The 25,842-nt window shown below is 40.1% G+C and overlaps 1 protein-coding gene across 1 annotated transcript in view; it reads right to left on the bottom strand.

The window, feature by feature from the left end:
- ASB7 (ankyrin repeat and SOCS box containing 7) overlaps positions 1 to 25,842 on the bottom strand; it is a 49,321-nt gene that overhangs the window by 14,352 nt on the left and 9,127 nt on the right. The window contains exons 4-5 of the mRNA XM_003828431.6: positions 24,784 to 25,045; positions 7,283 to 7,888 (exon numbers count right to left, since the gene is read on the bottom strand). Of these exons, the coding sequence (XP_003828479.1) occupies positions 7,283 to 7,888; positions 24,784 to 24,994 (817 nt within the window). The 5' untranslated portion in view covers positions 24,995 to 25,045. The remainder of the gene's footprint in view (positions 1 to 7,282; positions 7,889 to 24,783; positions 25,046 to 25,842) is intronic.

Genomic DNA, 25,842 nt, shown 5'->3' with positions numbered 1-25,842 from the left:
AGTTGTTTTCCTTAAAGTGACACGTGAATTTTACTCATTTTCAAGAAAATGTCTGCCAAATACCCAGGACTAAGCGGCTAGAGTTTAGCTTCTACTCTTTCCAGTAAAGATGGTGTCCCATGAAAAAGCTGCCAGCTCAGCTCAAACAAATGAAGTTGCTTTTCCTCAATCATCACTGCCCTTTGGTATGCAGTAAGAATGCTTGCCATTTCCATCCCACAGAACATTTAAAAAGCATTCGCAGGAACAGGATTTAATAAAATTAATTTTACCGCCTCATCACGGACATTCTTAAGTGGAATTGGAATGTCTTTTCCTGAGAGTGTCTGGCGGGGAACAACGACCAGTACCGGCTGGGGCCACTGTCTGGATTCACGCTAACATGCCAGCAGTTTCACCTGCCACTGCTTGTACACCATCAACACAAATGTCATCACAGTGAAAAAGGCAAATCACATCTTAGTATTGTTAGGAAATTCGTTTTGATCTCATAGGCACCTAAAACAATCTTGAGAAGCCCCGGCTAAAGTCCACACTGAAAAACATCATTCTAATATAAATAAATAAATAAAAAACAATTTTTGTTTTGCTTTAAATCACAAGAAGCAGAAAATCATAGCCTTTAAGAGTGGTTAGTGGCAAGAATTTTTAAAACGGAGGGACTTGGGGACTATGTTCCAATTCCCCTGTTTTTCAGAGAAGGAAGCTGATCCCAGCGGGGTGTGGGGAGTGTTAAACATCTTGTCAAAGTTTATAAGGCAAGTCAGACACTAGATCAGAAGCCCATTAGCTGCTCTATCATCCCATTCTACTTATTCAACAGCGCCTCTGACACAGGCACAGTGGGGGGATCTTTGGGATGATGTACAGGAGACACCTGATCCCAGTGGGCAAAACATTAATCAGCTCAAAGGACAACGGACAGATATGTTTTTCCTATTTTAAGTAAAAATGATAAACTAAATAGACTTCCAGTTTTAGTTCCAACATGTAAAGAGCTTGGAAATCATCACTCCCATTCTTACAAGACAAAAAACCTGAACAAACTCAAAGTCAATGACTTTTCATGGATCCATCAGAAAACTGAAGATGTGGGGCAAACCTCCACCACAGAGTCTGGAGAGGAAACAAATTCAGAGCCATGGCGGAGATCTGTGTACCTGGAGCCGCAGTCACTGAAGCCATAAACTGGTAGGAACACTGAAATGGTAATTTTGACGAACACTGAAATGGTAAATTTGACTGTGAATTGACTGGTCTGAGAGTGGCAGCCAGTATTAAGAAGCCCCCCACTCAGCTGTTTTACTCCCAGGAACCCCACCAAGTCCTCAAGGTAAAGAGCCAGTAAAGACGCTCTCATGGCTCCAGCATGAGGAGGTGAGAGTAACCCTTGTGAAATGCACCCAGAACCTTCTCCATGACAAAGGCCGGCGCCCCGGGGGGAAAGACTTTCTCAGAACCTTGTCTCAGAGCCACGAGGAAAGCCCATTCCTGAGTCCAGTCCCCTCTGGCCTCCTGTCTCGCTTATGGGGCTGGAAAAGCTACACAAGAAGAAACGTGTGAAGACGCAGCCTAGGGACCCAGGCCCAGGGAAAGACTGAGAGTGAATCAGAAGACTGCAGACCACTGGCCCTCCCCACACCTTACAACTGCACCAATGGGGCTCCACCGTGTAACAGAGGATGAAAGCCGAGAAAGCTGCAGGATGCACCCTCTCTCCAACAAGGCTGCTTAGGGAAGCCCAAAGCCAAGACACGGGACAGAAACAAGGGCACTGCAGGGACCGGAACCTTCTGGCACCTACAGCTGCAATAAACATGACGCACAGCCCAATTCACAGCCAGATTAACAAAAAGTCTCAGGTCAAAGGACTGTTTACCTCAGTTTCTGTTACCCACCATGTCTAGCTTCAGTAAAAAAAATCACAAAACATACTAAGAGGCAAGAAAAAAACACAGTTTGGAGAGACAAAATAAGCATCAGAACAAGACTTAAATATGACACAGGTGTTGGAATTACCAGCCGGGGAATTTAAAACAACCATTAATTATTAAGATTAATGAAATTATTAGATGGTAATTGTAAAATCCTGTCTTAATGCCTTAATAAGCAGCAGCTCTGAGGAGGTGAAATTCTCAACACAGTACAGATGTGGGTGTCACTGGCAAAGGGAAAAAGGAGTGACAAGGTGACCCCCCAACAGTGCTGTACCTTGTCTGCTGGGGCAAACCAACCTTTGACTCTGCTTTGCCTTTTGAACCTTTCCCTCCTACGTAAAGGGTAAAAAGCCTCACAGTGAAAGGAATTCCCAGGTAGAAAGCACAGTATGGCCTCTTTTCTGCAAATAATCTAGCCAATCAGACACCGCATCCTTTCCAGGGTCATTCTCCAGGAGGGAGCCATCCTGTTTACTGCTATCTTACCTTCCACTGGACTGTGTTACTGAAAGTTTCCTCCAATTTCCATACCATTTGCACAAGGAACTGCAGCTACTATTTCTTTCTTTCTTTCTTTCTTTTGAGATGGAGTCTCACTCTGTCACCCAGGCTGGAGTGCAGTGGCATGATCTCGGCTCACTGTAACTGCAGCCTCCCGGGTTCAAGAGATTCTCCTGCCTCAGCCTTGTGAGTAGCGGGGACAATAGGTGCGTGTCACCACACCCAGCTAATTTTTGTGTTTTTAGTAGAGACGGGGTTTCACCATGTTGGACGGGCTGGTCTCTAACTCCCGGCCTCAACTGATCCACCTGCTTTGGCCTCCCAAAGTGCTGGGATGACAGGTGTCAGCCACTGCACCTGGCCCTATCTCTTTTCTTTTCAATCCTTTCCTTTCACCTGCAGAAGTGGCTCGGTGAGAACAGTACTTACCTTGCCAGGTCTATAATTTGTGCTTAAGCATTCTGAGGTGGGGTTTTCCCCAAAAACATATATTTTCTCCTACTTCTCTTTGAACAAAATTCCAGTTGTGCCGATCATTAAAGCCTCACTTTTATACGTGTGTACATGTGAATACGTATATGATTAAACGTTCCTGCTAGTCACTGCCTGAGGTTCAGCTTTCTCATGGAATCTCTTTCTAAAAGATTTCATATTCTGAGTAACTCCCTGGTCCATACATTGACTATGGGAGTTTACCCTGTGAGGAAGAAGGTAAGAAAAAAACTCAGTAACTCACTATCTGATTCTTCAGGATGGGTGGTATTATTTACTCCTCAAGCTTTACTGAGGAACAATCTTTTCACAAGGTTATAGTACTGTACCTGTTTAATAACATCTGCTTGTGTCACCCTTTTCCTGTCCATAACCACTAAGTTTCTCTTTTGAATGGGGCAAACATTCCCACAACCTTCTGCTCTTCACCTGAGGCTGCAGAACTGTAACCAATGCCCACATGCCAGAGCCTCCGGGATCCTCTTAGTTCTGGAGTGGTGTGTGTGCAAATATTATGTACACATTATTCCACTTTGTGTGCATGAGCCTGAGAATGAGGGCCTCCTAAGTTTTGTGCCCTGGCCACTTCACTTGCCTCGACCTAGTCCTGGCCCAGGCACAAGGGGCTATTTACCTCCAGAATGTCCACTGCTGTCTGTCCTCACTACCATTTCTTTCTCTTTCTTTTCTTCCTTCCTCCTTCCTTCCCCTCCTTCCTTCCTTCCTCCTTCCTTCTTCCTTTCCTTCCTTTCTTCCTTTCTTTCCCTTTCCCCTTTCCTTTCCTCTCTTTCTTTCTCTTTTCTTTTTTTTCTTGAGAGAGTTTCACTCTTGTCACCCAGGCCGGAGTGCAGTAGCACAATCTTGGCTCACTGCAACCTCTGCCTCCTGGGTTCAAGCGATTCTCCTGCCTCAGCCTTCCAAGTAGCTGGGATTACAGGCATGTGCCACCATGCCCGGCTAATTTTTGTATTTTTAGTAGAGATGGGGTTTCACCATGTTGGCCAGGCTGGTCTCAAACTCCTGACCTCAGGTGCTCCGCCCGCCTCAGCCTCCCAAAGTGCTAGGATTACAGGCATGAGCCACTGCGCACAGCCGTCACTACCATTTCTACTTAACGTCGGTCACACCTTCACTGTTCTCTCTTTAATTTATTCATTCCATTCTTTTTTTTTTTTTTTTTTTTTGGCTACAAGTAAAAAACCAAAAACTGGCTTCTTATAAACACTGCCAACTAAGCAGGACGCAGGTTTCCTTCCACAGGTGGCGCTCATTATTCAGGCAGGTGCTGTGGCTCCTCTTAGCTGTGTTTATCATTCCTGGGCACAGAGAAGTGGCTCCTCCATGGATGGGCCCTGCTGCGCTCCTGCCGTCCTGGAAGGGGGAGGTTCTGAGGTCTGAATGCTGGACAGCGGGCTGGCTGTAGGGAACAGCAACAGCAGCTCTTCATGGCCTCTCCCCCTACTCAGCACTAACAAGTCACAAGCAGATGTTACTTTATTACCAAGCCACGGGTGCCGCTCTGTTTTTTTTTTGTTTTTGCACTATATAGATCAGAGTTTTTACGGCAATTTTTCCAAAAGGCCACAGTAGTTTTTAAATTTTGGTATTATAATTTTTTTGGTCTCTTCCAATTTAAATAATCTGTTTCTAGTCAAAACAGTGTGATGAAGACTAAAATGTCCCTGAATGAAGACCACCATGTGGCCCCTCTGCTGTCCTTATACCTCGGCAGTCTGCGATCTCCAATCATAAGCCAACAGCATGATGCCTGGGGCTGCGGTGCTCACAGCACGCGGGCTAGAAGAAGCTCTCAGCTTTGATTTAGTGCTCCCTGAACCAACCAACCTTCTTTCAAGCTGCTTTTCATGAGAAAGCTCAGTCCAGAGCATCAGCCACAGCTGCTCCTTCTAGCCCATATTGTTCACCAGGAAAAGAAAACCTATTTAGAGCCAAAGAACACACAGGTGAAGCAGAAACACCAAATTTGCTTTTGGCAGGAAACACCACTAGAGAGTCAAGAAATACTAAATTATGTTGAGGCACCTGAAGACAAAGGACAACTGGAGCCTTAACAGACGGACGGCCCTGCACTCAGGAAAGCAGCCCGTGCTTCCTCAGTCCCCACGCCTCGCTGTGCGCAGTCAGCCAGACTGCCAGGACTACTGAGGACCTCCTAGGTGCACAGCTCTGCTCCTCGTGCAGTGGAGAACCTAAGCACAGACAGAGGCAGTCCCCACTGACATTTCTATCTGCTCAAATTTTAAAGTGCATGTGAGTCTTTAACTCAACATTCCTGCTGTCCAACAACACTGCTAGGGGCAGCTCTGAGGGCTCCGGGACACACGGCAGCTGCCCACATGCTTGTCCTGCCCAGCGGCTCCTCTCAGCCACCTGGCTGCATGCCTCCATGTACAGACTCTGGACAGTTGTATACAGGGTTGAAACTGGGAGGCTTGAGTTGAATATGAATCTAAAGATTTGCTCTGTTGGTGGCAAGCCAGTCCTCGCTGTTAATCCCCCCTCACTTTATTAGTTACACACTTTATCTTGAAAAACAATTACAAAGAACAAGAACATTTTAAGTGTTAAGTGCATTATAAATATTAACTCATTTAATCCTCATAACAAGCCTGTATTATCTTAATTTGAAGGTGAGGACACTAAGGCACAGAGAGATTAGGCGACCTGCCCAAGGTCACAGCTAACATGGGATAGAGTTAAGGCTCAAACTCTTGCAGTCTAGCTCTAGTCTACGCCATTAACCGCTGAACAAAGTATTTTAAAAAAAGGGGCTGAGGCATTTAAGTGAGTATATAACATGCCTTCCTAAGGGCGGCCACACTCGTCATAACTAAGTCTCTAACGTAGAAGTTGAGAGAACAACAACAAGGCAAGCAGGACTGCAGCACTGCAGGTATCACATCTCCCAACTGTGGCAACTTCTGTGTGTCTCAGAAGCTTTCTGCAATGGAACACCCACCAGTCAGCCCCAAATACCTCTCCCAAGGCAGGCAGATCTGTGTGGACCAACAAAGGAACCACCAGGCACTTGTGGCCATTTAAACTTAAATCGCAATTAAATAAAATTGAAATTTCAGTTCCTCAGTGGCAACGGTCACATTAATAGGTGCTCAGCAGCCACATGGGACCAGTGGCTACTATACTGGACAGCAAAGAGAGACCATTTCCAACATTACAGAAACTGGTACTGGCCAGCACTAAGTAGACTAAGTAGTGTGATTTCTTCTTACGCTTTAGTCTGAAAACATTAGTGATAATAATTGCATCTTTTCTTCCATGAATCTGCAAAATTCAAATTACATTTTGTTTCTTCATAAAGCAAATTTGTACTCCAAAGGTCAGCTCCAAGGGGTAGAGTGGGTTACTTACAAGCAGGTCAAGTAAAGCCCTTGTCCTCTAGTAGCTGGTACCCAGGATGTTAATATGTCTTCTTGTATAATAATGACCGAAGGTTCAAAACCAGTGAGGAAAAAGGAACTCATTAAAAAGTTCAGCAGACAGCAAAATCCATTTTGTTCACAGATTTTAGCTTCATGTTGGACATTAAGCATGAGACACACATTCAACTGGTCACATGGAAGCTTGACAAGAGAGGATGGCTAAGTACACACAAGCTGATACCCCATCAGAGGAACAACTAGGACGCACGTGTTACTACAGAAAGTGGGCCAGACACTTCCAGGCTTTAAAAAAAGCACCCACACAAAAACGTTCAAATACAATGGAAGCCATGTGGTCCAGGGACAGTGGTGCCAAACTTCCCACTGCAAATATTTTCTTACAACAATTTCTAGCATCCTTAACTTCCACGAGCGGTATCCCTAAATACACAGCACCACTGCTCCATTTCATGTGGGTTCTCATGAAGCAGAAAAGCCACAATTAAAACGTGAACAACTTAGCAATAAAGCACAAATTCTAGGATATTTTCACAGGTAAGGAATCTAAGATCCAAAATTCTCCCTCTAACTCCTCAACTTGCAGTCAATGGAGGCCAGGTAAGATTATCCTTATGACCAACAGGAATTGCCTTGTTCTAACACAGATCTTTGTTCATTTAAAAAAAATTCTCCTCTCTGTCCTTCTCTCCATTCCTTCCCTCACTCTTACCGTCTACCCCTATTACATCTAGAAACACAACTGAATTTTTATGAAATCTTGTGATACAGTCAAAGTTATTTTTTTATTTCAGAAGAATGAGGCATCGCTTACCAAGCAGTGGTTATAGGAATGATTAGTATCTAGTCATCTTAAGTTGCAAAAACACATTAAGCTCCTCAGAAGATGCAAATTTTTAAAAAATGCAATAAAGTAATAATTATATTACATACTTGTGACTTCTTGTAAGAAATCCAAACATGGTCGACTACTTCCAGAAATACTTATTGAAACAGCCAATGGGGTCTGTCCTTCATAGTTCCGTGTGTTCGTGTCTGCTCCGTAATTATATAACATCCGTGCACACAGCACATCATCCCTAAGGGCAGATAAGTGTAAAGGAGTCTGTCCGTCTTCTAAGCGACCCAAGTTTGTGTCTGCCCCTCTCTGAAGGAACATTCGGCAATAAGAGTGATTGCTTTTGATCACGGCGTATCGCAACAGGAAACCATTCTGAATGTCGATGTTGGCATTGTGGTCCAGGAGGATTTTCACACAGCTTGACCTCTCTCGGATAATGGCGAGCTGAAGCGGTGTGGTACCTTTATCACTGAGTGGGTCAACCTCAGCCTTGAACTCCAGGAGGAGCCGGACAAATGAGTCCCTGCCGTAGTGGGCAGCCACATGGAGGGGAGTCCAGCCGTCATTGCTTTTTGCATTAATGATGTCGCTCCTGTATTCAGATTCTAACATCAAGCGTGCAATGCGGGCCCGGCCATGCATGGCTGCATAGTGAAGAGCCGTGAAGCCTCCGATTAAGTCTTTAACTGTAGGATCAGCTGGAGTTAAAACCAAAATGAAAGTATTAGCAGACTCCAAGACAAAACAACAAACATTACCATGGCACAGCAAACTGTGGCCAATTCTCATATAAAATGTGAAGCAACCAAACACTGTAATGAATATCAAGTACGTTTTTCCTCAGTTTAATTCAAGTCTGGTTTTAATGGAAAATAAATTTTGTAGAATGTTATCAAGTCTGGGTTAATGAAAGGAAAAAGACAAAGTGTTTAAAAAGATATACACAAAAAACGCGGAGTACAGATCACCACATCCCCTGTCTTTGCTAATTTAACCAACTGCCTCTGGCTACTCAACTCCTTCATCTCTGCACTGTTTCATGTTTCTCTTCTGTTTTGAACTTTTTGTTTTATTTTCTCTTGTGCTTCTTCTTGGTCTTAAAGAGAAGCATGTGTAGCAACATCTGCTGCTCTAAATTACAGATACACTATGCTCTGGCACACCGTGGTGTTTTAGGGTATATTAAGTAATAAGAAAAAAGTTTTTCTGTGGTCTGTAAAAATTCCAAAGCATCTCAGATATATGTCAAGTAATCTTGACAAATTGTTTTTTCACAAGATAGAAGTCTATTCTGAATTCTTAGTTTTACACGAACTTTGGAGTTTGTAAGAATTAAGCAATGCATTATGTGAATAACCTCAGCATTGTAAAAATATTTTCTAAAACAGTTCCAAAAACCTCTCCTAATTGACTGATCTCTGGGGAAGGAAAAACAACTATAATAATTTATCTGCTATGTGACTCAAGTCACAGACTTTTCTCACTGGCCTCAGATCTTTCATTAAGCCAAAGGTTGGTTCTTGATGGCGTTCACCCCATGGCATCCCTGGCTGGGGGCAGAAGACGGACGAGGACTGGTTATGCCGGGCACCTCCTAGAAGTCAGCAATTCCATGTAAAAGATCAATTGATCAGACCTAACTACCCAGGATGAAAATGCTCTCTTGTAAAAGTCACCTTAATTTTTGGCTTGTTAATAAAAGAAAAAAATCATTAATGTTTTACACACACACCTACACATACATACACACACACAGCCTCCACAGGTGAGTGAAAACTCACGTATTGTTTAATAAGTGTTATTTAGGTCTAGAACATATTATGACAAATGGTTCTCTTAGAAAAATCTGAGGCAGAAAACTATATGTAAAATAACAATACTGTGGAAAGTATTTCAGTGAAGGAGTTGCTAACAAAACCTATACAAAATAAGATGTTTTTAGGTAAGCCATATCATGTAGATTTCTAAAAACATTTACTGTAAAGTGACAGTACACAATGGTAGTATTAGTTGTATCTATTTAGGGGAAATAAGGGCATTATATCTACCTTGGTCTTAACTGAAAGAAAAATATACAGTACCTGTTTACCACAGGACTTAAATTTAAGTAGGGTAAGAACATTTTAACACAGCATTTTGCTGCCATCTGCTGGTAAGGCATGAGCATGACACTAATGTTTCCACCGGGCAGATACTGCTGAGCCCTTAAGTCACTCAAGCCGGTTCCAGGTGCATCGCTTACCAGAAGTTCAAAGTCAGGCGTGAAATCTACAAGATGCCCTCCCATTCAAATAAAACAAAACATCTTGCCAGAGGTCATTTCTAATCTATACCTGGCCAGTCAACTGCTGGCAGACATTCCCTCTTAATCCGCAAGTGAAATTTAAGAATACCTTCTTTTCACTTCTCCTACCCTTCAGCCACCATCCTTATTTGTATCCTATACTCGTTCTATTTGACAGTAAAATTAAAATTATGTTACAAAACATTGCACTTGCATCTTTGGTTTCCATTTCAGGTCTCTTTCAGGTTCTATGTACATTTTGAAGCTACACTGAGCTAAGGAAAAACAGAGATTAACACACACAACAATGACCTGCATAGTCTCTGTTAAAATCAAATGGGAGATTAGAAGCAATGAAAACGCGAACAAATGTAATTTAAAGATTATTAGCCCATGAAATAAGGTAAGAAAAATATCTCATTTGTAATAGCAACATAAACTACAAAATGCCAAGACAGAAATTCAGTAAGAAATGGACAAGACGTGAAAACATTAAGTGAACTCATGTCACTCTGTATCCACTCAAATGTCCTTTTATCAAAAAAAGAAAAGCCTTCCCTAAACATTTCATCTAAAACAGCAACCCCATCGAACTTATTACTTTGTCCCCTTATCAAACATTTTCTCCCCAGGTGGAACTTATTTTAAATAAGTTGTAGCATAATCTCAACAAGTTCATTTAAATTTACAAGAAAAAAAATTTAATGTATATAAACAGAAGCAAAGAAACATTACCTATGAATATGAGGGGATTTTTTTTTCTAATAGCTTTACTGAGGTAAAATGCACTCACTTTAAGGGTACAGATGATGAGCTTTGATAACTGCATACAAGTATATAACCCACCACCCTATTTAAAATATAGAGCATTCCATCATCTCAAAAAGTTCCTTCATCTCTCTTTAGCCCTTCCCAGACTCTGGGTCCCAGGCAAACCACTGGTCAAAAAAGTTTTGTCATTTCTGGAAATTCATATTAATAGAATCATATGTAGACTTCTGTGTTTGACTTACTTCACTTTGCATGATGTTTCCGAAATACTTCCATGTTGTATCGACAGTTCATTCTTTTGTATTGCTGGATAGTACTGTATACTATATAGTTTTTTTAATCAATTCATGAGAAGATGGGCATTTCAGTTCTTACCAATTTGAGCCTATTTGAATAATACTATCATGAATTAATATATGAGAGAGAGACAGAGAGAGAGAGAGAGAGAGAGAGACAGAGAGAGAAGGACAGGGGGAGAGAGTGTTTTCATCTCACTTGGGTTCAATACCCACGAGAGACTTGCTGGGTCGTATGTGAAATGCACATGAAACTTTCGTAAGTTCCTTTTTAAATGGCTACACCATCTTACATTCTCATCAGCAATGGATGAGTTCAGATTGTTCTACATCTTGGTATCATTAGTCATTTTAATTTCACTCATTCTAGAGAGATAAAATCGTGGCTTATTGTGCTTTTAATTTCTATTTCCCTAATAACTAGTTATACTGAACGTATTCATATACTGTTTTGTGAACTGTCTGTTCACCTCCTTTATCCATTTTTATTGGTTGTCTCCTCATTAATGAGTTGTACAAATTCTGTGTATATTCTGGATACAAGCCTTTTGTCAGATGTGTCTTGTAAATATTTTCTCCTAGTTTGTTGCGTGCTTTTTCATTTTCTGTATTATGTTTTGAAGAGCAAAACTCTTAATTTTGATGAAGCCCATTATTTATTTTACAGTTTGTAGTTCTGTATCCTATTTTAAAAATCTCTGCTCAATGATTTTTTTTCTTCTAGGAATTTTGCACTTTTAACTCTCACATTTAGATCAATGGCCCATAATTAATTTTTCTGTGTGGTATAATGTAAGTTCAAGGTTCAGTACTCCCCACAAAGATATCTACTTGTTCCAGCACAATTTGTTAAAAGGACTCTTTTCTTAATGATTTACCCTAGTGTCACTGATGAAAATCAATTTACCATAAAAGTGTCACTCTATTTCTTAATTCTGTTTTGTTCCATTGACCTAAAAGTCTCTCCATACACCAATCCCACACTGTCTTGACTACTGTAGCTTATAGTAAGTTTTAATAGCAGGTAGCTTAAGTTCTCTAGCTTTCTTTAAAATTATTAATATTTGGGATAATAAATTTTAGAATCAGCTTGTCAAGTCTTCAAACAAGCCTGCTGGAATTTTGATTAGAACGCCACTGACTCTAAGGATGGCAATCTCTCCAAAGTGATCTAAACAATATTGATTCTTCCAAACCATAAACATGGGATAGTTCTCTATATAGGTCTTCTTTAATTCTCTTCAGCAATGTTTTACAGCTTATATACGTCATGCATATCTTTTGTTAAATTTATTCTTAAATATTTTAAACTTTGTTGCTATTATAATGAGCTAAAATTCCATTTTCCAAATGATGACTGCTGATAGAAATAAAATTGATTTTTGTACACTGACTTGTGTATTCTATAATCTACCCAAAATCACTTTTAGTTCTAGAAGACATTTGTAGTTTTCTTGCCAGGGTCTACATGCACAATTATGTTCTCTGCAAATAAAGACAGTTTGACTTCTTTCTTTCCAATTCATGACCCTTGATTACTACTCTGCCCTCATTCCACTGGTTAGAACCTACAGTAGGATGCTGAATAAAGTGGCAAAAGCACAGACCCTTCCCTTGGTTCCTGATCTTAAAAGGAAAGAATTCAGCAGTTCACCACCCGGGAAGCTGTAGCTTTTCATTGCTTTGGAAATCACCTTCTGCTTCTGGTTTCCCATCTTTCTCATGAAGGTATTTAAGACTGTTCCATTTTCTGAATCTACTGAAATGATTGTTAGGTATTTATGTTTTATTCTAATGTGACAAATTACTCAGCCTATTGATTTTCAGATGTTAAACAAATATTGTACTCCTGGAGTAAATACTACTTGGGCGTAATATTTTTTTTTATACACCAATAGACTGGATTTGCCAATATTTCGTTAGGAATTTTGGTATCTATTGTCATGAAAAACATTGGCTTATAGTTTTCTTCCAAGGTCTTTGTTTGGTCTGTATCAGGGCTACACAAGCCTCATACAACAAGCTTGGAAGTGTTCCCTCCTCTGTCAAAAAATTTGTGTAGAATCCTTATTTACATCCTTTAATATCTGAAATAATTCAATGAGAAGCCAGCTGGACCTAAAGTCTTCTCAGTGAAAAGTTTTAGTTATGAGCTAGACTTCTTAAATTGATATAAGGCTATTAATCTGTTTTTTCCTTGGGTCAGTTTTAGCATCAGTTTTGTGCATCAGGAAATCTGTCCATTTTTCCTAATGGCACAAAGGTGCCCATTATACTCCTAATCTTTTTGATGTCTAGAGGATCTGTAGTGACATACCCCTTCCACTCTTTTTAAATTTTTTATTGGTATGTGATATTTTACATGTTTACTGGGTATATGTGAGTATCTATTACACGGACAGAATGTGTAACGATCAAGTCAGGGTATCTGCGTTATCCATCATCACCTTGAGCATTTATCATTTCTATGAGCTGGGAACATTTCAAGTCTTCTCTTGCAGCTACTCTGAGATACATAATACATTGTTGTTAACTATAGTCACCCTATTCTGCTATTGAACATCAGAACTTCTTTCTTCTAACAAATGGAACCCATTAACCAACCTCTCTTCATCTCCTCCTACCACCAACATACCCTTCCCAGCCTCTGTTATCTATCTTCTATTCTCTACTATCGAGAGGCCAACGCTTTTTAGCTTCCACATGAGTGAGAACATGATATTTGTCTTTCTGTGCTTGACTTATTTCACCTCACATGATGACCTCGTCATCTATGTGGCTGCAAATGATCTCATTTTTTATGGCCAAATTGTATTCTATTGTGTGTATATATACCGCAATGGACACTTAGGTTGATTCCAAATCTTTGCTATTGTGAATAGTGCTGTAATAAACACACAAGTGCAGGTATTCCTTTGATATACTGATTTCTTTTCTTTTGGATACTCAGTAGTGGGACTGCTGGATTATATAGTATTTCTATTTTTAGTTTATTTGAGAAATGTCCAGTTTTCCACAGAGGTTGTACTAATTTACAGTCCCACCGATGCCATATTAAGAGTTTTCTTTGACTGCTGGATTACATAGTATTTCTATTTTTAGTTTATTTGAGAAATGTCCAGTTTTCCACAGTGGTTATACTAATTGACAGTCCCACCAACACCGTATTAAGAGTTTTCTTTTCTCTGCCTCTTTGCTGGCATCTGTTATTTTTTGTCTTTTTAACAGTAGCCATTACAACTGGGATAAGATATCTCATTGTGGTTTTGATTTGCATTTCCCTGATGATTAATGATGTTGAGCAATTTTTCACATACCTGCTGGACATCTGCATGTCTTCTTTCGAGAAATGTCTATTTGTGTCCTTTGCTCACTTTTGTTTTTTTGAGATGGAATTTCGCTCTTGTTGCCCAGGCTGCAGTGCAGTGGCATGATCTCGGCTCCCTGCAACCTCTGCCTCCCAGGTTCAAGCGATTCTCCTGCCTCAGCCTCCCAAGTAGCTGGGATTACAGGCATCCACCACCATGTGGGCCCAGCTAATTTTTGTATTTTTAGTAGAGACGGGGTTTTACCATGTTGGCCAAGCTGGTCTTGAACTCCTGGCCTCAGGTGATCCACCCACCTCAGCCTCCCAAAGTGCTGGGATTACAGGTGTGAGCCACCACGCCTGACCTGCCCACTTTTTAATGGGATTATTTGTTGTTTTTACTGTTGAGTTCCTTGTATATTCTGGATATTACAATGTCCCTTGTCAGATGCCAGTTTGCAAATATTTCCTCCCATTCAACAGGTTGTCTCTTCATTCTATTAATTGTTTCTTTTGCTGTATAAAGGTTTTTCAGTTTCTAAAATATAGTCCCATTTGCCTATGTTTTAGTTGTCTATGTTTCTGAGGCCTTAGCCATAAAATCTCTGCCTAAACCAATGTCCTGAAGTGTTTTTCCGTTTTCTTCCAGTAGATGTGACGTTCCAGGTCTTATGTTTATGTTTTTAATCCATCTTATGTTCTTTTGCATATGGTGAGAGACAGGGGTCTGGTTTTATTCTTCCGCACATGGATATCCAGTTTTCCCAGCCTGAAGAGGGTGTCCTTTCCTCAAAGTATGTTCTTGTTATCTTTGTCGAAAATCAGTTTACTAAAAATACGTAGATTTCTGGATTCTCTGTTCCATTGGTCTGTGTCTGTTTTTAGGTCAATACCATGCTGTTTTGGTTACTAGAGCCTTGTAGTATATTTTGAAGTCAGGTAGTGTGATGCCTCCAGCTTTGTCCCTTTTGCTCAGGATTGCTTCAGCTATTTGGGCTCTTTTTTGGTTCCATATGAATTTTAGGATTGTTTTTTCTAACTTTGAAAAACTGATGGTGTTTTGATAGCAGTTGCATTGAATCTACCAATTGCCTTGGATAGAAGAGGCATTTTAACAAAATTAATTCTTCCAATCCATGAGCATGGGATGTCTTTCCATTTGTTTGTGTCCTCTTCGATTTGTTTCATCAGTGCTTTGTAGTTTTCCTTGTAGAGATCTCTCATCTTCTTGGTTAAATTTATTCCTAGGTTGTTGGGTTTTTTTTCTTTTTTCTTTTTGTAGCTATTATAAGTGAGATACCTTCATGATTTCTTTTTTTGCCTGTTTCGTTACTGGTATATAGAAATGCTACTGATTTTTGTATGTTGATTTTGTATCCTACAACTGTACTGATTTATCCGATCTAAGAGTTTTTTGGGTAAAGTCTTTAGGTTTTTCAAAATATAAGATCATATCATCAGCAAAGAGGAACGATTTGACTTTCTCTTTTCCAATTTGAATGCCTTTTATTCCTTTCTCTTGCTTGACTGCTCTGGCTAGGATTTCCAATACTACAGGGAATCTCTCTTCCACTCTTGATATTGGTTATGTATCTTTTCTGTTTTTTTTTTTCCACCATTCTAGACAAAGATCCATCAATTTTATTGATCTTTTCAAAGAATCCTTATTTGTTTTTTAGTTCCATCTATCTTCTCTATCATTTGCCCATTTTCAATTCCACTGATTTCAATTATTCTCTTTATTATTTCATGCTTGTTTTTACTTTGGGATTACTGGATTCTAGAAGTATACAGAAACTGTTTCAATATAGCTCCTTTCTTTGTGCAATTACTGTCATATATTTCATCTTTACATGTTATAAGCCCAACAATTTAATTTCACAATTATTGTCTTTTATTTTAAAAGATGAAATGATGATAAAAATACATTTATACTGTCTGTGGCAAAAGTACTCAAAGGTAAAAGAATAGCATTTCCTAATAACTACTGCCAATGATAGACTTTCAGCTTTTCTTCTACACATTTTTAAAAAATTATACATAGCTGTAACCATACTCTAATTACTGAATTGCTTCTCTATATTTGGGCATTGAGAATGCCTACGTTTGAAAAATTATATACAATGAAAGGTAGACTTTTTTTAAAACTACATCATGACATTCAGAAAGGTGAAACTTTTGTATAGAAAATATTTCCTGCTTTTAAGACTGATTCCTCTGGCCACGTTAAAAGAATTATATTTAATCTAATCATTAATTAAACTTAATTTAAATAAAGAGTTAACATAAATTCTATATTGGCAAGATAAACTACTGTTTTTAAGACTTCAATACATACTGCTAAACTGCTTTCCAAATGTACTCTCATAAATTCCCATCAGTGTGCCAGTGTCACATTTGGAATTATCATTTGCAAAATCTTTCATTTTTGAAATGCTAAAAATATTTTTCACCGTTCTTCTGTGCATTTCTTTGATTACCCCCCTATCTCCTACTTTTTCTCATGTGTTTCACCAAAAGGATTTTACCTACTTTATCGAGAGGTTTTCTCAGGTTCCTCTGGGGATTTGCTTTATAGACTTAACTTCTAGAGCTTTGGCCAACTGCCCGTGGGCCAATTTGCATAAACACTGAATCTGAAGATGAATAAATGCACTAAGACATTGTCTCTTCCAACGTTATTTTCTTGAAATGTCCAGCATGGTCTTAGAGTTTTTAGAAGACTCAAAATTGGAAAATGAAGATAATAACGAGTTTGTTACAATTTCCACCCTTATAATAGAGACTCTTCCATCACGATTCTAACAGTACACTAACCTGGTCAGAAAGACTACCAGGATTTGTACAGATGTGCTATTATATGCATCCCATTTGTGTTTAAAATCTCAAGTATTTTTGGACCACTGTAAAACCCTAAGTTTTCATCATTTTGAAGCAGGATGCTTGAAGGTAAAGCAGCAAAATATCACTTGTATGCACAGGCCAATGTTCCACTGTCAGCCCTTCATATCCATGTGTTCCCTAGCAGAGCGTCAACAAACCACAGATGAAAAATAACTTGATTAAAAAATTAGAAATAATACAACAATAAAAATACATTTTTAAAAAACAATACAGTATTAACAACTACTTACCCAGCATTCACAGTGTGTTAGGTATTATAAGTAATTGAAAAATGATTTTAAAGTACACAGGAAGATATGCGTAGGTTATATGCAAATACTATGCCATTTTCTACCACGGACTTGAGTATCTGTGGTTTTGTTATACTGAGGGGGTAGCTCTGGAACCAATCCCCTGTACATACCAAAGGACAACTGTGCTCTCCAATACGGCAGCCACTCGTCACATGCAACCATTTAAAACATGGCTACTGTGTCCGAGGAACTGAACTTTTTAATTAACTTGGCTGAAATTTAAATAACCACACCTGCTATGGACAGCACAGGCTTAGATTAAACTAGAAAGAGAGCCACACTGTTACCCTTTTGGAATACAGGTAGTATCAGTTACTCAACTCAGACTCGCTCATTTTCTCAACGGATTTCTCCAGAAGCAGCAGCAAGTGTGGCTTCACGGGGCCGCTCCCTACCAGGCTGCCTGTGGTCACAGCGCTCTCCCCAAACTATGGTCACAAGCAACCTCTTACTCTGATTTTGGCTAGCTCTGTGTGATCACTGATCGGTGGTTTTACCAGGCGGGTATATGAATTTAACATTAGTAAAATCTGACCCATCAATATATTTGAGTAATTTCTAGCTGGGTGAGTGACTGGTATTAGACACCTATGTCCCATTTATTAAACTGCATCTGGCTAGCTTCCCTCCTGCTCCTTTACTAATCTTCATTTCAATTAACGGCAACTCTTTTCTTCCTGATCCTCAGGCCAAAAGCTCAGTTATTCTTGATTTACTTCACTCTCACCTCATATCCCAGCTACTCTTCTTGCCTTAGGGCTTACGCCCTTCTGATATGTTCACATACTATAACCAGCTAATTTACTAAAGCACGAATCTGTTCTCCCATTCCTCTGTCAAAGGTTTTGACACCTCACCAATGTCCCTACAATAAATTATTGGATATATTCCAATCTTACTGAACATTCTTCAGCTCCTAAAACCAAAAGTGCTCCTTCTTTCCTTCAACCCGTCACACGCAGTGCCCCTGAGTTGGAGTAATTCCACACCCCCATCCTTCCAGCCTCCATCCTTGCCTCACCTTTCCAGATTTCCACTCCAACCACGCTTTATCTAGAAGTCTTCCTTGCACGCATCCACCCACCCCAGCAGACAGTGAGGACCTTATTACACATGGCACTTAAATTCACTCTTTTGGAACTGCCTTGTTTTCTTAGGGGCAATACAGAATTACAGGTAAGACAATGGGTTGAATCCCAGCTCCACTGCCTATGAAGTAATGACCTTGGGTGAATTACTTACTCTTCTGTAGCTTAGAATTTTTAATGTAAAAACTGATAATACTTATTATCCTAAAAGAGTTGTGAGGAATTTGGCATAGACTAAACCCTCAATAAATGTTGGCTATAACTCCATCCACCAGCAAATGATGAAGTACCAGAAGGAGAGTCCCATATTTGCTCATTTCTGCATCTTGGGGCCCAACCCTGGGCCTGGCATCTATTAGGTGCTCAATAAATATTTGCTGAATACATAGTTTATAAAGGATCAGCTGGCCACCTTGTCTATCTATATGAATTCTTGTTCTTTCTTCCTCTCTGTCTCTACACACACACACACCACACAGCAGGGTGAGAAGGTGAGGGAGAGAAAAAGAGGGAGTGAAAAGTCAAGTCTTGTTTCTTATGAGTTAGTCCACTCACTGTTCCCTATTGGGATCTTTGACTTCATTTTGGTTTACTATCCACCACAAAATAAGCTACTAACAGGAGGAGCCAATCTGACTGGAGTTCACAAACTTTTAAAGAAACTACATTGTTTCGAGACCGGACGCGGTGGCTCATGCCTGTAATTCCAGCACTTTGGGAGGCCGAGGTGGGCAGATCACCTGGGATCAGGAGTTCGGGACCAGCCTAGCCAACATGGTGAAACCCCATCTCTACTAAAAAAAAAAATTAGCTGGGTGTGGTGGCACACGCCTGTAGTCCCAGCTACTCGGAAGGCTAAGACAGGAGAATCGCTTGAACCTGGGAGGCGGAGGTTGCAGTGAGATGAGATCACGCCACTGCACTCCAGCCTGTGTGACAGAGCGAGACTCCATCTCAAAATAAATAAATAAATAAAAAAGAAAAGAAACTATACTGTTTTGAAAGTAACAGGTACGGCTGAGGTGGGAGGACTGCTTGAGCCCAGGAGGTAGAGGCTGCGATGAGCTATGACTGTGCCACTGCACTGCAGCCTGGGTGACACAGGGAGACCCCGTGGGGGGTGGGGGAGGCATGATGCATTCAAGCAACTTTATAATCCCACCATAACGCGGCTCATTTCCAGTATTTTTTGATAAAAGAAAAGATTGGTCTTGTCTCTGTAAAACTGAGGAACAATTACTTTAGATAACTGGTGTTAGTTTTCGCTTTCTTTCTTGACGGAAGCAAAACAGATATGGGTTCTACCCTCAAGAAGCTTTAGATGAATCAGAGATATAGACATTAAATAAAGAACTATAAAACAATTCATTACGCTTATGATAGCTGTAATAATAAAAAGGTACAGGGAACAATAATATCATATAACAGAGGGATAACGTCACACAAGGAACAACAGTATCACATAGCAGGGATATATACAAGGATCCTAGGTAACCTGGTCTGGATATATACAAGGATCCCGGGTGACCTGGTCTGGCTGGTAAGAGGTTTCCCTGAGAAAACGATCAGTGAGAGCTGAGAGAGAAGCAGGCAGAGCAAGGTGATGGGGCAGGGGTGGGGAGTGAGCAGAAGCATGACCCAAGAGGGTCCCAGGCCAAAACCTTTGCACTCAGTGACTCTGAAAGAATGCAGAGGGGCTGTGGCTCAAAGCTGCAGCTGGAAAGGTACGAGGGGCCAGGCACTGCAGCACCATGTGGATCACACTATAAACTTTGAATATCATCCTAAGAGAAATGGGAAACCAATTATGGATTTTTAAAAGGAAATATTTTTATTTCCATTTTAACAGGTCACATTATTTGGAGACTGGTTGGGAGGGGGCAAGACTGGAGGCAGGGATGGAAGAGACCACTGTAGCAGTCCTGGTGAGGAATGTTTCCTGGCCCAAAAATGGGGTGGCATCTCCAGGGAAAGGAAGTGAAAAGCTCTGACAACTTTTTAGGAGGCAGAATCAATAAGACTTAGCAATCAGTCATATTAGAGGTAAGGAAAAGGTACCAAGGATGGTTTCTAGATTTCTGGCATGGCACTCAGAGGCTGTGGTGACACTTACTAGAATGAACACCATGGTGAGAATGGACACAGCTTGTGCTGTGCTGGCGATGTCTATGAGCCATGAGAGTGCAGACATTAAACACATAGTTTAATGTCTAGAGGTCATAAGCCAGGACTAGACTAAATACAGGGCATGCCTAAGCACCACAAGTGGCCATAAGCAAGTGGGCAGTAGGTGTTTTCTTCTACTAATTTTTCTAAGTTGGTTCATAATACACTGGGTGAAACACTTTCTGAATCTCTTATTCTACTAGGGAAAGGGTATCAGGTAAAAGGTGCTACATAAAAACAAATACAGGGCTTATCCAAAATATTTGTTGTTTTAAATAAAAACTCAGAAATGGAACCACACATATATGAAAACCTTATATCTGACCTAGTGCACAGTAATGAAGAAAGAAGGCATGATTTAGGCTGTCTTTATGGGAAAAAAGTGAAACTGTACCAGGCTACCTCATACACCAAAGCCAATTCTGAACAGATTAAAAAGCTAAATACCATAAAACATTTTAGAAGAAAATAAAGGCAAATAATGACCCTGCAGTATATTTCCTAAACAAGACACCAAGGGCACAAATGATAAGGCTAAAGAAAACCATAATTCACCTACATTGAAATGTAGACTTCTGCCCGACAACAAAAACAAGAATGTGAAAAAAACTACAAAAAGAGAGAAAACATTGCAACATCTAACAAAGGAGAATATATAAACAATTCCAACAAATCAGTAAGACAAAAAGCCCAGTCTTGCAATGTTTGTTACTCATATGTCATTTTTTCAAAGAAAAAAAAAAAGAAAAAGAGAGGCAGGTATATCACACCAGGAAAGAGAAAAACCATCTGGTAAGTACATCACTAGCAAAGGCAGGTGAACAGGCACTATCCTGCCCGGTCAGTAAGGACATAAAATGATGACAATCTCTTCGGAGGACAACTTGCCAATATCCATAAAAAATGTTTTGACTTGGCAAATGCACTTCTAGGAGTTAGTCAAGAAATAAACTCTCACATAATGTAACACGATCATTCAAGGACATTCTCTGTAATGTTTCTAGTAGCAGAAAAATGAAAACTTACAATGTCCAACAATAAGAAGTGAAAATAAATTGCATCCATACGATGGAATCTGAGCCAGAGTCCTATGCAGATAAGGAACTATCACTAAATTAACTGTTATGTGAAAAAATCAAGAGGAGGAACAGAACATTTTAAAAAGGGAGCTGGCTACAAGGTAGAAAACGGAAAAATATTTCTGCCTACATGCATAGACTGTCTCTGGATGGTACAAAAGAAACCGGTGAAAGAGATGGCCTCTAGAAGAAGAGTAAGGGACTGGGGCTAAAAGTTAGAGATGTGCCCTCACTGATCAGCTTTAAGTGGCTTTTTAACCATGTATGTATGCACTACCTTTTCAAAAAACAAAATCTCCTGCTGTGAAAATTCCAGCCATTCTCAAAAAATAAAAGAGAATAAACAAATGATAGTATATCCATACCTATCAATACTATATTCAGCAGCTGAAAAGAAGAGTGAATCAATAAGTCATAGAACCAACAGAAGGTTTCTTTGGGGGTAATGACAATGTTTTAAAATTGACTTTGCTGATGAATATCCAACTCCATGAATATGCCAAAAGCCATGAACTGTACACTTTAAATGAGTGAATTCTGTGGCATGTGAATTACATCTCAATAAAGCTATTAAAATATATATAGATATACAGTCATATACTGCTTAATAACAGGGATACATTCTGAGGACTAGGTTGTTAGGTGATTTCGCTCTTGTGTGAACACCATAAAATGCACTCACACAAACCTAGACGGCACAGCGTACTACACACCCAGGTTATATCATATAGCCTACTGTTCTTAGGCCACAAGCCTGTACAGCACGTCACTGTACTGAATACTGGAGGCAACTGTAATACAATGGCATTTGTGTACCTAACCATAGAAAAGGTACAGTAAAACATGGTAGTACAATTTTATGGGACCACCATTGTAAATGGGGTCCATGATTGAGCAAAATGTCCTTATGCTGCACGTAACTAGATACATACATATATACAGAGAGAAAGATTCAGAAACTATAGCCCAAGCTTGTCCAACCTGCAGCCCACGGTGGGCATGCAGCCCAGGACAGCTTTGAATACAGCCTAACACAAATTCATAAACTTTCTTAAAATATTATAAGACTTTTTTGCTTTTTTTTTTTTTTTGCCCATCAGCTATTGTTAAGTGTTAGTGCTAGTGCATTTTATTCATGGCCCAAGACAATTCTTCTTCCAATGTGGCCCAGGGAAGCCAAAAGATTGGACACCCCTGCTACAGCCCCTAAGCCCCTCACTGGTTTTTTCTTTTTTTCCCCCCACCATTGGTTTTGATAAAGTTTTACTGGAACACAGCCACACCCATTAGTTTACATACTATCTGTGGCTGCTTCCAGGCTCCGACTGCAGAGCTGGGTAGTTACAAAGCCAGTATGGCACACAAAGCCTCTCATGTTTACTATCTGGCCTTTTACAGAACAAGTTTGCAGACTCCTGCTATTAAAAAGTCTTTAAGTCACATAGTTGTATAAAAAACAACAGTTGTAGAATTATACAGTCAGTATTATCATTGATGTTCAAAACCACAGACAACATAATACGACAGAATTTTTCTTTCTTTCTTTTTTTTTTTTTTTTTGAGCAGAGTTTCACAATTTCGCCCAGGCAGGAGTGCAGTGGCATGATCTCAGCTCACTGCAACCTCCACCCACTGGGTTCAAGTGATTCTCCTGCCTCAGTCTCCCAAGTAGCCGGGATCATAGGCACCTGGCCACTATGCCCAACTAATTTTTTTACTCTTAGTAGAGATGGGGTTTCGCCACGTTGGCCAAGCTGGTCTCAAACTCCTGACCTCAGGCGATCCACTCACCTCGGCCTCCCAAAGTGCTGGGATTACAGGCGTGAGCTACCACACTTGGTCATATGACTGAATTTCTATGAGTCCATGTAATAGTGTCAGGAAATACTCCAGAAGGATAAGCACTAAACCAAACGTATACCCAGTTACAACCACACAGAGGCAGATGGACAAGGATTAGGAGTTAGCCAAAGGGGACTTTGGCTTTATTTGTATAATTTAACTGAAGATTTTCTTCGTTTGAAAGAGACAATATTCATATATTACTTGAATAACAGAACTTTTATTAACTTTTTTTAAAGTAAGGCTGGCAGAAGTGAAAAGCAATAGGACTAGGTGGAATAAACATTGTGAGCCCTCATCTTGGTCTTAATGTTATGAAGCCCTGCATAGAATTTTAACCGTTCTGACTTTACATCCACCTTTTACTTTTTACAGATCTTTTTCCTGGCGTTCCACTTCTATTTCCCTTTCATCAACTTCAGAACTGAAGTTTTCATGTTGTAAGGTGAAGTGACATGGAAGACAAGCTACAAAGTAGGCACAGGCCAGAGAATTTCTGGGTTCTGACAATGGTCAACTATTTCAGGCATATAGTTCCCATTTCAGGGCCCCTGGGCCATGTGGCTACTCCTAGTCTCAGTGTTAGCACGCCTTGCAATCAGTCCATCCTGTTAGCCTTTGTATTCATATATTCACATTATTCACATGACCCTCATAAGAATTCTAGAACTTCCAACATTTTTCTGCACCTCAAAATGCAAGTAAGTTTGGCTAGTTTTGTAACAAAGTGCACCTTAGGAAGGAAACTAAATCACTTCTAATGAGCAATTAAAGCCCTAGAATGGCATGTATGTAATTTGAGTCCCCAACCAAGCTGCTTTCAACCATAATTTACAGAGATAATGTGGGTATACATGATCAAATATATAAAAAACCCATCTCTAGGAAAATAAAGTAGGCTGAAATTCAACTGCAGAAAGTAGTTTTGGACAATCATTGGTTTAAAAACCATGGGAATGAACAGTTTTTCAAAGCGAAAACATTAATATGTCAAATATGGTTTCCAACTGCACATATTTATACAAAATTAGATCTCAGATAACCAATCTTCTTATAGTATACCTACAAACTATGTACAGTTTCTGGAAAAAACAAGTGCTCTAAAATAACAAAGGAAAGCATCTGAAACAAAAAGATAAGGATAGGGTATCATTAGGCCATGATGTTTAAAGGACTAGTGCTCGGTCTATATGCTTGAGCAATAATCAACAGGGGAAACTTGTGCAATTCTCTAATTATGGGCATACCACAGCCACTTCTGCTTCTGAAACAAAAGCAGCTGGACAACCTGAAGAAAGGTAGCTTAGCTGAAATAACCTGGGCAAACCTGGCTGTACAGACACTACAGTTTCAGGGAAAAGAATCCATTCATAAAACTGATCTTTTAAACAATCTGGTTTTAAACAAAAAGGCACACTTACAGCAAATCTTCACAAAGGAGAGAGAATAAGATGTTGAGTATTAACAGAAGAGAAGCATTAAAAATTACAAATAGACACATTTTAAACTAAACATCATTTATGTTTCTCCATGGGGAAAAAGATTTGCTTCTACAAAACTCACCTCCGTGTTCTAGAAAAACCCGAACACATCTTTCCTTTCCTCTTGCTGCAGAGAAATGAAGCAGAGTCCAGCCATTCGCATCTCGGCCATTCGGGGAATAGCCTTGTTCTAGCATCTTTCGCACTGTGTGGACATCCCCAGCAGCCACCGCGGCCTGAATCTGCAACTCTTCCTGGAGCTCAGGGTTCCTTCGACAATGATGGTGTAACATCCTAGCTGAGTCCACTTTTTACAAAGGATTCATTAGGTTACGGGGATCAGCCTTTAAGAAGAGAAGGTAGAAAAGGTAAAATTTAGAATAACTGGTTCCTGATACTGCGTCTATTAAGTATCACAGAACATTCCATTTGCTACATCAGTAAACCTTACTAATGATAGTGCATACTACTAGCCGGGTGTGGTGGTGCACGCCTATAGTCCCAGCAACTCAGGAGGCTGAGGTGGGAGGATCACCTGAGCCCAGGGGATCAGTCCCAGCTACTCGGGAGGCTGAGGTGGGTGGATGACCTGAACCCAGGAGATCAAAGCTGCAGTGAGCCATGATAGCAACACTGCACTCCAGCCTGGACCACAGGGCAAGACCTCTCTCTCAAAAAAAAAAAAAAGTAGCAATATATTTTAAAACCTTAAGAATCTAAACAATCAGGCCAAGCACAGTGGCTCACGCCTACAATCCTAGCACTTTAGGAGGCCAAGGCAGGCGGATCACTTGAGGCCAGGAATTTGAGACCAGCCTGGCCAACATGGTGAAACCCTGTCTCTACCAAAAATACAAAAATTAGCCGGGTGTGGTGGCACATGTCTGTAATCCCAGCTATTTGGGTGGCTGAGGCACAAGAATTACTTGAACCCGGGAGGTGGAGGTTTCAGTGAGCTGAGATTGCGCCACTGCACTCCAGCCTGGGCAACAGAGTGAAATTCTGTCTCAAAAAAAAAAAAAAAAAAAAAAGAATCTAAACAATCTGGTGATTAACCACATGATCAAATTACTAAAAGGAAAAGTAGTACAGTGAATTCTCATACTCTCTAATAGGTCACAAAAAAGGACTGTACTAAAAC

Source organism: Pan paniscus, chromosome 16, assembly GCF_029289425.2.
Source record: "Pan paniscus chromosome 16, NHGRI_mPanPan1-v2.0_pri, whole genome shotgun sequence".
In the NCBI taxonomy this organism is placed as follows: Eukaryota; Metazoa; Chordata; class Mammalia; order Primates; family Hominidae; genus Pan; species Pan paniscus.
Note: the sequence above shows the minus strand (reverse complement) of the source record. Positions and strands in the feature narration are given on the sequence as shown.